The 13,203-nt window shown below is 41.5% G+C and overlaps 1 protein-coding gene across 1 annotated transcript in view; it reads left to right on the forward strand.

Moving 5' to 3' along the window:
* Nucleotides 1-13,203, forward strand: part of cdh13 (cadherin 13, H-cadherin (heart)) — a 254,830-nt gene that overhangs the window by 37,193 nt on the left and 204,434 nt on the right. Inside the window, exon 3 of the mRNA XM_084555537.1 lies at nucleotides 6,580-6,693. Within this exon, the coding sequence (XP_084411663.1) occupies nucleotides 6,580-6,693 (114 nt within the window). The remainder of the gene's footprint in view (nucleotides 1-6,579; nucleotides 6,694-13,203) is intronic.

Here is a 13,203-nt window from a genome sequence, read left to right on the forward strand (position 1 = left end):
TTTATGTTTCTATTCCAGTCAAGCTCCACTTCCTTTAAGATATCAGTAATTCACTGTTCACAATAATAAACACAAACAGCCAATTTGTGTCTGTATTGTTTTTTTTTTTTGTCTCTAGCGATCAGAGTTGTGTATTCTTTTATTTGGTTTAATTTTAGTGACGTCCCTCACAGCGCTGAGATGAATTATGCATAAACTATTTTCAAACAGTGTAGCTCTTCCCGACACTGTGCCTTTGTGTGGTTAGTCAGTCTTATGACAGTCTTTAAAGGTCAGGTATACAAGTAGGTGATTGTTAAACTTTTGGGATAAAATTAGGTGACGACTGAAGTAGAGAAGCTAAAATTGGATTATGAAAATGATGCTCAGGTCTCTTAGATTTTGTTAAAAGCCTCCTCCCCGGGTCCCGGAACGCGGGTAATCACATGGATGACCTTTTCAGGTCTCCAGAGGATAACAAAGACATTATTTTAAAAGTGGGTTTTGAAAAGGAGGAATGGGAAAAGGTTGTTGTTAATCAAACGGGTAATATTTTGTTGCTGCCGGTTGAAGAGAGAAGGCTTAAAAATAGTGTTCGCGACACTGGTGGGGACTGATAAACTGAAAGTACGGTGGTCATTTGTTTGTTCACACACGAGTAGAGATAAAGCAAGTCGTCATTTTCAATTCAGTTTTATTTATACAGTGTCAAATACAATACAAATGGTCTGAAGATACTTTACAGATGCATAGATAATGCATAAATACTCATAATATTACTGTTAATAAATGTGCATGATGTTTAATTTATTTGTCACTTGTTTTGGAACGTAATTATCTGGATTATTATTGGTGCTACACAAGCCTTTTTACCACTATCTGCAGATAAGATTGCGCAAACACTTTGACAAAGCATTAATTAACTCGGCTAATTAAATACTGACACAGGCATCGGTCATCGGTGCCACATTTGGCTTGACCAAGATGAAAAGTGTTTATTCTTTGCTGATTACGCTTGAACAAAACTGCAGAACATTTGGCTGCTAACGCCCCGGGGACGCGTTATCAGGCAAGTGTTAGAATTTCGTAGATACGCGTGTCGCCGATGCTAACATTTAGTTGTATATTTAGGGGACTGACTCACTGACTGACCCGGCTGCATAGTTTATTCCGCATTGAGCAGCTGTACGTTCCTGTCACCGCCGGCCTTGATATTATCCATTTCTCACCACCAGGCCTCCAACACGTTGTCAGAAATGAGTAATGACACTTCTCAATATAGCATTGAGAGTGAAAATGGCAGAATGGACAAGGACACGACTTTGCTGCCACGGTGACTCTGAGCAAAGATGACAATGACGAAGGCTCCATCTTTCTCTCTCCCTCACACGTGATGGCACATGAACCCAGACACCCTGTAGTACAGTATATAGATGCATGTAAACCGTGTGAACATGTGCATGTGGGAATAACACACCATTCACAACACTTTCCACTCAGCATAGCAAAACGCCCTGGCGATCATTTACAATGCAGAGGCTGAGAGAGAGGAGTTAATGTTTAAAAGGTTGATGATGCAGCGGTAATTTATGATCAGACCTCATAAAAGATTAATGGCTTCCTTCTCGTATGGTTTCACCAAATTCCTGGAACAGTAATCATCACACTTGCAGAGTGCAAAGAGGGAAAAGCTACTGCGACTAAATGAGAGAAAATAATGAGTCTGAGCAAAACAACAGGTAAAGGTATGAGGGAAGAAAGCGTATACCCTGTAGCGAGCCTTCTTCACTGAGCGGGAGAAAGGTCTGTATCCAGCTGAACGGTCTTTTGTCTGTGCGTCTCCCCATCCTGATCCACTTGCAGAACATTGATAGGTTTTAAAGCATCATCGCTCCCTCTCCATATCCACTGTATCTCAGCTCGGGCGAAGACGTGGCTTTGACAGCGTGATTTATCTTAGCCCTAACTCCTCTCACCAGCCACTAAAAATACCTCGTGGTGCCTGTTTGCCTTCCAGCTCTTCTTACCCTCCTTTACAAATATCGCACAGCTGAGGCTTGTGCATGATGGGATTGATGCGCTGATCCCCGGGCTCCAGACTCAGACCCATTTTTTTTTTTTTTTTCAGGCAGTGCTTAAAAGTCCATAAAGTTGCTTGTGAACTGGTCACATAAATATACACGCACACACCACTGACTGTGCTCTTTAGACACAAAATAGGTCATATAATCTCTCATAGGTTTGCGCACTGTTCTGTTTTACAGCTTTAGGTCCAGTTTTGGATTCCTGTCTTTGACATTTGAAAGGTCACCCCCCAGTGGATTTGATAAGAGTGGCCATTTCAGAGACCACTTGGTGTGTCTTTGGTTTGTTATGGTCGGGCTGTGTTTGTGATTACCGTTTCATTGTGGTCCCACTGAACTTCGTAGCTGGGAGTGGTGGAGGGGCGCGCGGCGGTTAGTGATGCGAGTGTTCGGCAAATCTCTGCGAACAAATTGCTCGGTTTCTCCCTCTTACCTGTTCTCTGTCTGTCATCTTGACAAAGGTGATAGCGGCGCCGCAGTCCCTGTCAGCCAAGAATGGCAGTGTGAACCGTAAACATGCAAACAGCCCGCTGCGTACACGCAGGGCCATCAGTTGGCACTGCACAGTGTCAACAGTGCTGCACGGTAGGCTATGAAAAAATAAATAAATAAAATGAAGGACAAAAGAGAATATTTGCATTGCAAATGAAACCACAAAAACCTCAGGTCAGTACTTTCTTTCATATTGAAAATGTGTTGTCATGTCAGCCAGGCTAAGCCGTGCTTGAACAAAATACCTGACTGTACGTGGACAATGGACTGTAGGACACTAGTGTTAAGGCAGTTCACTGATGAAGTAAAACGGAAACATTTTAGTCATTCATTTGTGCAGTTAAAATACACTGATCATGCATAACATTATGACCACCTTCCCTATATTGTGTAGGTCTCCCTTGTGCCTCCAAAATAGTTGGGACATGGGCCTTCTGAGGGTGTCCTGTGGTGTCTGGCAACAGAATGTTGTTAGTTCCGGGGCCTTTGGGTCCTAAAGGATGAGGGGAAGTTCCTCTGTGGATCATCCCACAGATACTTGATCAGTTTGGGATCTAGTGAATTTGGAGGCCAGGTCAACACCTTGTGCTGTTCTTCATGGTTCTTCAAGTGTTTTTGTGTGTGTGCCTGTGTCAGGCTGCATCCTGCTGGGGATGGCTGCTGCCATCAAGGAGTGTCATTGCTATGGGGTGGGGGTGCCTGGTCTGGTCTAGGTGGGTGTTACACGTCTATGTAACAGCCACACGAATGAATGCCAGGTCCAATAGTTTCCCAGCAGAACACTGAATTGTCACAAGATGGTCAGTGTTATTTACTTCTCCTGTCAGTAGTTTTAATGTTGTGGCTGATCGGTTTATAACATAACATAAAACATGATGGAGATTTTAATGGGGACCGTTATATTAGAATGCATTTGTTGTCACTAGTTGACACCAAAAGGATACTGATCCTTATGACCAATTACAGCTTGGTTTGGGGAACATCTGGTACTTCTTCTGTCAGTGGTTTTAATGTTGTGGCTCATAAGTGTAATTTCAATAAGGAGGGATAAAGTGGGTGCAGAATGAACATTATTGGGGAAACCTGAACATCCAAGGTTTTAGCTGAACTCCAAGTGAAGAAGACATCCGGGATGACCATGCAGACGTGGATATGGGGAGGAAGAGGAGTTTTGTGCTTTAGGCAGTCGAAATGACAGTGAACTGGAGGCACAGGGACGAGGGAATGACTGGCTTGGAGAAGGAGAGAAAATAGTGCATTGGATGAAAGTAGTGAAACGGAAATTATTTTGACAGTGTGGGAAAATGGAAGAGATAAGGGCATAGAGCAATAGCCCACATTCACCAGAGAGGGGAACAGATCATGAGGGGACAGATTTTCCTTATTGAACTTTCGCCTAAGCTTCACTTAAATGTTGGAAAAATACGAGAAACTTGTTCAATAAATGTTATTGACAGTTGCTGGCAGGCTGAGCCTTGGCAAAGGAAGAGAAAAAGACAAAGTAAACAAACCTGAGCTGGAAACTGTAGCGTACAAGGCACGGGCAGATAGGTTTGTTTGCAGAGGTAATGAACAGAAAGAACTGCATTAGCATTTCAAAAAGACTGAAATTACATTTGCACATACATTTTTATATGCAGCTGATGGTAAATTAGTTAAGTAGGTGTATAGCCAATCAAGTTAATTAGCTGAAGTGATGTAGGGAAATGCTGTTAGTGGATGTTGGTCTGGTCGTTAGTCGAGTAAACAACAAGATAGATACAGTATATGTACATAGTGATCAGCCACAACATTAAAACCACTGGGAATGCCATTGGCCATCTCATTACAATGTAATATACAGCATTGCTGGGAAACCTTGGGTCCTTGCCTCTATATAAATGCACAGAAACTGCACAGGAATGGCTGGAGGAACACACCAAAAAGCAAAAGCATGGAACTGACCCCCAAATTCCCGACATCCCAATCCGTTAGAGCAGGGGTGTCAAACATAAGGTTCGCGAGCCAAAACTGGCCCACCAGGATCCATTCTGGCCCACAGGCCTTATGTTTGACATCCCTGCTGTAACAGATTGGCATGTGGGGAATTTGAACGTCGATTCCATGCCTGGGCTTTTTTCCGCTTTCGATGAATTGGTAAAGTTCAAAAACGAAATAGAAGACATTAACTGCTATTCCGGTTGTGTCCACTGGGGGCGCTGTTTTAGTAAGAGTTGCAGACATAACACAACACTGAGACCTAGAACTAAACAGCAGATGTAGCTGAAATACATCTAAACATAATAAAATGTTTTGTCAAAGGATAGTTCATTAAATATAAAGATTTTCATGATGTATTTATACTTTTTGGCACCAAACCAAAGGCAAATGTTGTCTTTGTTTAAAGGTTATTATGCTATTTTGCTACAGGTCTGGCCCCCTTGGGATCAAATTGGGCTGTATGTGGCCCCTGAACAAAAATGAGTTTGACACCCCTGCATTAGAGCATCAAACCCAATCCCCGGAGGTCCCATTTCGCAACCCGCAGGACCTAATGTCCCAGTACCAGACACCACAGGACACCCCCAGAGGTCATTTGTCAGTGCCTCAGTAGGTCAGAGCTTTTGGCAGCATGAAAGCGACTTTCACATTAGTAGGCAGATGGTTTTTAAGGTTGTGACTGATTGGTCTTCATATATACTGCATGTATTTAAACCCCGTCCTTGGCATATGATCCATCTGTATAGAGATACACTATACCCAACGAAATGAGGCTGGAAACTGAGATGTGGAAGAGACTGAAAAAGTAAAACGTTCGACCTATTCAGGTTTTATCTTTGGGTTGGCAAGGGCAGGCTGTGTTCCGGTTACGTCACTTCTTGTTTTACCATCTCTCAAAGCAGTTGCTATCCCCATCTACTCTGAATCACCATAGTTTAATGTTTTATTACTATTATTAGTCTCAAAGTGGGTTCTCTCCGGGTACTCCAGCTTCCTCCCTCTGTCCAAAGACATGCTTGTTAGGTTAATTGGTGATTCTAAATTGGCCGTAGGTTGTCTGTCTCTCTGTGTTAGCCCTGCGATAGTCTGGCGACCTGTCCAGGGTGTACCCCACCCCTTGCCCAATGACAGCTGGGATAGGATCCATGAATTGATTAGTCTCAACGTGTGTTTATTTTACACGTGCATATTTTGTGTGCAGGTGTGCAGACAGTCCTCAGATTGTCCTCCCCTTTAGGTCACCACCTCCACGTCAGCAGCCTGGATTTCAGCTTCCTGTTTATAGCGTCAGCGACCGGCATTATTGTCATCAACATCCAAGCAGACGGGCCGTAACTGTATCAGCGATTTCAAAGTGTAGAAGAGAGGAATCATTTTTCACTATATTACTCAGTAAAAACCATGTCTTTGTTTACAGCAGCAGGAGGGCAGAAGATAAAATTAGATTATGCTTTTGTGTTCCCAAGCGCAAAAAAACATTTTCAGAATGGCTCCCTCTGCTTGGACAATGCAATTGCTTTGCCAAAACCTTGTCATCGCTCAATTCTCCATCTCTACCATCTCCTTTCGCTCTGCCTTTCTTACTTCTCTCCCCTGTCCTTACATAACAGAGAGGCTGAATTAAGAATTAAAAAACCTATAAATTGAATTGCAGCGAGAGCAGAGTTTGTCCTGAAAAGATCTTTTGTTCCTCTCTTCTTCCCTCCTCTCTCCAAATGTGTGAAGCATATGGTGCTGCTTGCCAGATGCAGGTGTTCAGCCACTTTCCATTATATAATGTATACTGCTCTCCATCAAAAAGGCCTTGGGAATTACTTCAACAGTGGCGTGTGTCAACATTTGTCTCGGTACTTCAATGCATAATTAACTGCCGTGGTGTGTGTGTGTGTGTGCTTGTAGTTTTTAGGGTAATGCTAACAAGTCGTTTTGGAAGAATTATAAGGAACTTTACCGCATGGAAGAAGACTTCACAGCTGAGCGAGACATAAAATGTGAATGTATTTCCAAGTTTAACTGTATGGTTTTTCTCTCTGCGTTTTCATAGGATATCCTGGGCATCAGCCAGCCGCTACCGTACAGGTCTAAGAGATCCCTGCTGGTCCCTCCTATCAGTATAACTGAGAACCAGAGAGCTCCCTTCCCCAGGGCAATCGGCAAGGTAAGAAGCACACAGTCCTATCATACCTTTCTCAGCCACGTCCATGTCTTAAAGCGCAGCAGGCTGTATTTCTTAAAAGAAAATAAAACACATGTTGGATGAGAGAAAAACGATACTGAAGCAAGTGTTGAACGTGTCCATTAACACTTTTGCATTTGCTCAAAAACTGAAGGCTATTGTTTTGTTTTTTTTGCTGTTCTTCTCTAGTTAGTTTATTAAGATAAATATTCAGAGTTATGGCAGCGATATGTAGAGAGAAATTTAATTAATTGGAAGAAACCGGTTCTGTGATCATGAATTCCCATCAAATCACACACACACACACATCGAATAGGAGCAAAAGTCAGCCTATATTTTAAAGCTAAACGGTGTATGGAATCGTTGGGCTTTCCTGATTTATCTTCTACTTCCGTGATCTAGTGTTAATAAAACTTGACTGTTTTACTGATAGCAGGCATGTTAACCCATAGTGGTTTCATGCTATCGTGTGTGTTATAGTGGCCTAATCATTTCCTCAATCAATTTTCATTGGAATGGATTTCAGTTAATCATTTTAACACAATGCACATGATATACTGTGATATAATACCTTATATAATGCCATACCACTATAGAAATTTTGTCATCAGTTTAATCAATACAGATTTTCTGGCAATTACATCTCATGTCAATAGCCTGAAGCAGACTCCTGCTGCCTTGCACCTGCTTGAACAAAATGTCCAGTGCATGCAGCATTTGACCATACTGCTTCTTCTAAGTGTTGTTGTCATTCACTAATAATGTCATCTGATTAAATCGCCAAGAATGATCCGAACATGTAAGATGGATAAATGACCTTGGCTCCAGTTATGCAAAAGCTGCCAACCTATGCAGACGATACTCGAGTCTTTCTTTAAACCCGACAGTGACACATTGGCCATCACAAATCAGAACGCGTGTTATTTACTGGGCTTATTTGACAAGACTGACAGAAGCACAGCAAGAAATAATACCATTTGGAGTTGAAGGTTGAAGGTGTTGTTTAGTACGAGCCAGAATAATTATCACGAGGAAATAGAGACGGGTGTTCAATTTTCAACAGCTGGTCCGTGCAACGTCCCGCCAGCACATTTATGTTCAGAACGCAGCTTCTGCAGATGAAAGCTGTGCATCTCCTTCGTCCATGAGCATGCCGTGACTTGACTTCCTGGACTGATCACATAATATCAGATTTAAGACTTACTTTGGAGAACAAAGTGATTTTACTCACAGTGACTGCGTTTACATGGTCTTTAGTATCCCGATTTTGAGGCTTATCCTGGCTTTGAGCATATTCGGGATATGGTGTTTACATGGAACACAGAGAAACCCGGTTATTCATATCCCCGTATACATGATAAATAACAGTATCCCGTTTTCCGATCGCTGCATCCTATCTGCGCATGCGTGCTTTACGTCTTTTTCAATGTTTTCCAACGCGACCTAACTTGTTCAACGGAGCGAGGTGGAAAACCAGCGTCACGTAGCTTTTCCGCAACAGATTTGAATACATCAGCATTTCGGTGTTTTCTGCCATCTAAACACATCGTTATGTTTAGTTCTTTCATTACTTTAAGGGAAAATTCTGTCTCTTCGTCGCTCCAAAAGTGAGACGTTCTCGTTGCCGCCATGTTGTTTGTATATCTAGTGCGTCACTTGGCGTCACTCGCGCATGCGCAGACAGTGGGCAGCCGTCAGAAATCGGGATAAGGTGTATACATGCTTCAGTATCCCGGCTTCTATCGGAGTACTCCAGGTAGCAAAGCCGGGTTTCTTGAAATCGGGAAATGGGCATATCCTGATTTCTGAATTCGGGATATGGTGTTTACATGGACAAACACGAAAACGGGATACTTCAATATCCCGATCAAATTCGGGATACTAAAGACCATGTAAACGCAGTCAGTGATAAATCTGTTGAAACAACATCCAAGTATATCACTAAATTACTTTTCTTTCTATTGTTTTGTATTGTTTTTGGTTTAGTAGACTCTGTTTCTCTCACACCCTCTCAAAGGCACTACAGCTGTCCAGGGATCTTGTTGTACTTTTTGTATGTACACCATGTTTTTCCTCTGTAGTGTTTTTCAGTCTACCTCAGTCCCTTAACCCCACTAATTATCCAGTGAACATGTTTTTAATTAGGCACTTATTCTGGCTAGCCGTGATGACTTGACAAAATTAGTCTCGAATGTTAATTAAAGGCTTATTAAAGAAACAACAGTTGCATTTTGGAGCATACTTTACCAATTGTGTTAGCAGCTTTATGGCTACACAGATAGTAGTCATTTGAAATCCTGATTTAACATTACACATTTTTACTTTTTATGTTTTGTCAATCACTCCAGACCAGATACGTCAATCAAGCAAGTCACAAATGCAAACAAACCTCTCTTTAGCTCTAAAGTCTGACCACCACTGTGATGTTATAATAAAGTTATTAATGAAACTTCATTTAAGATTTTTTTTTTTTTTTTTTTTTTTAGTCTTCTTTAGATTTATTTAGGAACCAGCAACTTGCAACCATAAGTGGTGTTCCACTTTAAGCCACCTCTGCACAGGCTTCACTTTCAGAGCCGAGTGCTACCTACATGTTTTTTATGGAGTCTATGGTCGGAAATACACTCTGAGTCACTCTGGTCACATAAATGTCATATGAACGCGTTTTACATCTAAGGGAAATCATTATTAAGAAATGAGACTGTCGGAAATGTTACGTTAGGTTGTGTGCTTTGAATATTTTAAGAAACCTTGCTTTTTCTCACATGTACGTTAAAGCACAGTGAAATTATTATTGCTCTTTTTTTTTTTTTTCACCTCATCACTCTGCTTGTTAAAAGGATGGGTGAGAGCGCTGGTTGAGCCAGGATGTGGTTAAAGCATATGGGGTTAAGGGCCTTGCTCTAGGAGCAACAAGACCGTATCACGATGAATGCAGGAAAAGATTTCCATATTTTATATTCAGCTTTAGAGGCCAAATACAGCTGCAATGAGGGAATTATAAATGACTAAAAGCAGAAAAGTATACAGTTTCCTGAAGCACTCCATTAGGTGATTGGCTTTCAAGTCCATTTCTTTCCTCTAAGAAGCACACACAGTACAGTAGATAACCCATATTTTGAAATGTTTAATTTTAGCACAGTTCATGATTGAAATAAATTCCCCACGTACAATAATATAAATCTCGTATTTGATGTTCAACTTTTAGTCCAGCGCTGTAAGGCGATAACAAGAATCTCGGCAATAAACGGAGCACTGAAGGAAATATTTTTATAATATTTGAGATTAGATTCCCTTATAATAAAGCACATCGATTTATGAATGTCTCGGGTATTTGAAACGGGTACATACGGTACAATACACAGTATATATGTGCAGCAATGTCTGATGTTGCTACAAGAATAAAAATGGAGAATCTTAATGTGAGGAAATTGTAATTGATTTTCTTATAAACCTAGTAGGCTTCTAATTCCCCGTGTGTTTGCAATTCTGTTTTTTTAATAACCACATTTTAAGTTGATATTATTTATGTCTTAGACCTTTTTTTGTGTAATGAAAAGCTTGGAAACTACAAGGAGAAAATAATATCTGTGCAGAGTTGCTGATTAATACAGATTTTGTTCCTTGAGTATTCTGTAGTCCTCAGCTTCCATTAGGACTCTCAGTGGACGTTGAAAGCGGGGACATTACTGTGAAAGATGAGTTTTAGTCTACGGATACTTGCATTGCAATATATTCTCCCGAGCATGCTACCTCCTAAGCATGTATTCATTGTTTCATCAGTGAGGAGGGAATTTATTTTTCCAGATGGAGCCCTTTTAAAAAGGCCAAAGATGATTTGACACGCCTAATTAATTATTTATATGTCAGATTATGAATTATCAGCCTTACATAATGCTCGTATTATGTCCTCCAGTTTATCCTCCATTCATTTTCTCTCAAAAACATCCATATTATTATTAAGATTATTATTTTTCTGTAGTATGAAACCAGTGCATCTTTTGCCAGCATCATCTTACACCAAATGAGAAGCCAAAAATCAGCTAGTAATCTGATTTTGTGAGGTGTGAGGTTCCACATTTCTATCTCCCTCTCTGTGTTACAAAGCTCCGATGTATCTCTGCATGTCAGTCAGCTTTGTTCTAGATAAGACTGGGCACTAAGAGATCATCCACCTCTCTCAGTGCCCGCTGAGGCTAACACAAAACAATATCCCATACTGAGCTCGACACATAACAGGCAATTGTACCCTGGAGAGAGTGAGCACAGCACAGAGCCCAGGCATCCAGCTCACACTGTACTCAGTGCGGCCCCTGTAAACTATCTCAAGGGGCCTAAAGAAACCATGTTGGTAGTGAAGGACGGTGGACACAGTGAGTCAGCGTGCGCCAAACCACTAGGTCATATTTTTGGTGGACAACTGTAGTCTGTAGGACTTGTGCACATGTTTGCCGCTGATTTGCAGGTAGAAAAGAACGTGAATCTGTTATGCATAGACTGTATAAAGGAGGAAGGTGGAACTGCTCCTCAAAAGTGAAACCAAAGCAAGTAGAGCTCCCCCTGGTGACTGGCTGCAGTATAGGTCATAAGCTCCGCCCCCTCCATGTCAGTTGATGGGACTTGGGCCAAAGACAGTTTATATAATGTTCAAGTATAATTTTTTTGGATACGGTTCGTGTTAGTTATTTGATGCTATAGAAACAGGATGTGACATGATGGCGATGACTACTGCTCAGTGAAGTACAGTGTATAATCCAACATTTCCTTGTAACTGGTGGAGGTAGAGCAGAGCGTAGTATTAATTAAACAAAAACGCGAGTGAGTCTGGAGGAAGTGTGGTCAGGTCATCGATATTGCGGCTCCGCGTGGCTCCACTCTCGGATCACAGGACTCTGGCTCCAAAGTTGCAAGACGGCGCTGCCCGTATCCCTCGGGAAAATTGCGTCAGTTTGGCCAATGCAAGGAAGTGGGGACATGTTGTCCATATTTATATACAGTCTATGGTTTGGTGCATTGTGTCAAAAAACCTTTTCTGCAGGTGCACAACATGTTCATTCGATGCATTGGACACATGATGCATACATTAAATCAATTATTTTCTCTTCAGCTGTGGACCCTTAACCGCCTTTCTCTCATTGTTAATTAATCCAAGCATTCTTCCATCCCTCTTATCTAAATCCACAGTCAGCCTTGCATGAGAAGATAGGTTAATATGGGCTATTTTACCCAACAGAACCTATACATTGGCGACATGGTGAAATAAATTTTCCACGCCAATAGCTGCTCTTATACAACCTACCCCTTCCACATGGCAGCAGTTCATTTTTCATTCTCCCTATTTCTCTCTGGGAGATAAGCGGCAGGAAGCAAGGGAGAGTTTGAGATTGCACGGGGCTACGATTTGACATGTATGACTGTGCGTGTACGTGCGCGTGCCGAAGGGGGAGGAGGGTGGGTCGGCTGTCAGCAGGACTCACATGGGAAGGGTAAAAACCTTGTTGTTTATGTCACACCTCCTGCTAGCTGTGGAATTGTTTTGATACAGAGGTCTCTCCCCTGCCCTCCCTTGGGGGCCCATAAACAGCTCACAACAACTCACACAGCAGCTGGAGCATGCAATGAAACTGATATGCTTAAATGTTTCTCTTAGTACATGCCACTTCAGTCGCTGCCGATGGAACCATTTTTTTTTTTTTTTTAAGACGACTCAAGTACTTGGGGAAGATAAATCACTCATAGCTCAAGTAGTTTAAATGTTTATTCCTTTTTTTGCTCATGCCTGGAATTGAGCGTGAGTCAGACGTTATTCTCAAAGAGGATGAGCAACCTCAATGTTCAGGGAAGTATAATTTGTGTTTGCTCGTTAAATTCAGTCGATTCTAACAGTCTGACTGTACGTTTTGCCACCTGCCTGTCTGTAACATGCATGTACGAGGAACAAATGGAAACCAGGTGCATACAATGTAAAAGTTACAGGCTTCAATGTATTTTAAGGCCCATAGTCATACTCTTATCTGTCCTACTCTTATCATATTCTAAGTCAGATAAGAGTATTTTCATTAGCACAAAAAATGGATTTGGGAAAGATTTTGATTTTACCTTTTTTTATTTATTTAATAGTGTCAGTCTTCTCTGGCACCTCTTTGATTGCCTAATAGCGTGCCATCGCTCGCCTTCGATTTTGAGCAGTTTTTAATCTCCAAGTCTCTTTCATCTAAAACATTAATCTTAAGGAGTTTCTGATGTCATGGAGTCCAAGAGTCTCGTTAAATCTGCTGGGAGGGCTATCATATGTGATGACCAAAGCAAAGCAAACTGAACCAACTCGCTTCTATTAAAGCAAGTCGTGAGGTACCACCAGTCAGTGTGTCTTACTTTAATGTGAGTTCGCTATTACCAATTATAGATTTGTAAAGATTAAACCGTAGTACCTGCCAACTAACAGGCTTCTGAGGAGAGTAGAGCAAGAAGATTGTTCCAGTTAAATGTTAT

Source organism: Chelon labrosus (assembly GCF_963514085.1).
Source record: "Chelon labrosus genome assembly, chromosome: 11".
NCBI lineage: Eukaryota > Metazoa > Chordata > Actinopteri > Mugiliformes > Mugilidae > Chelon > Chelon labrosus.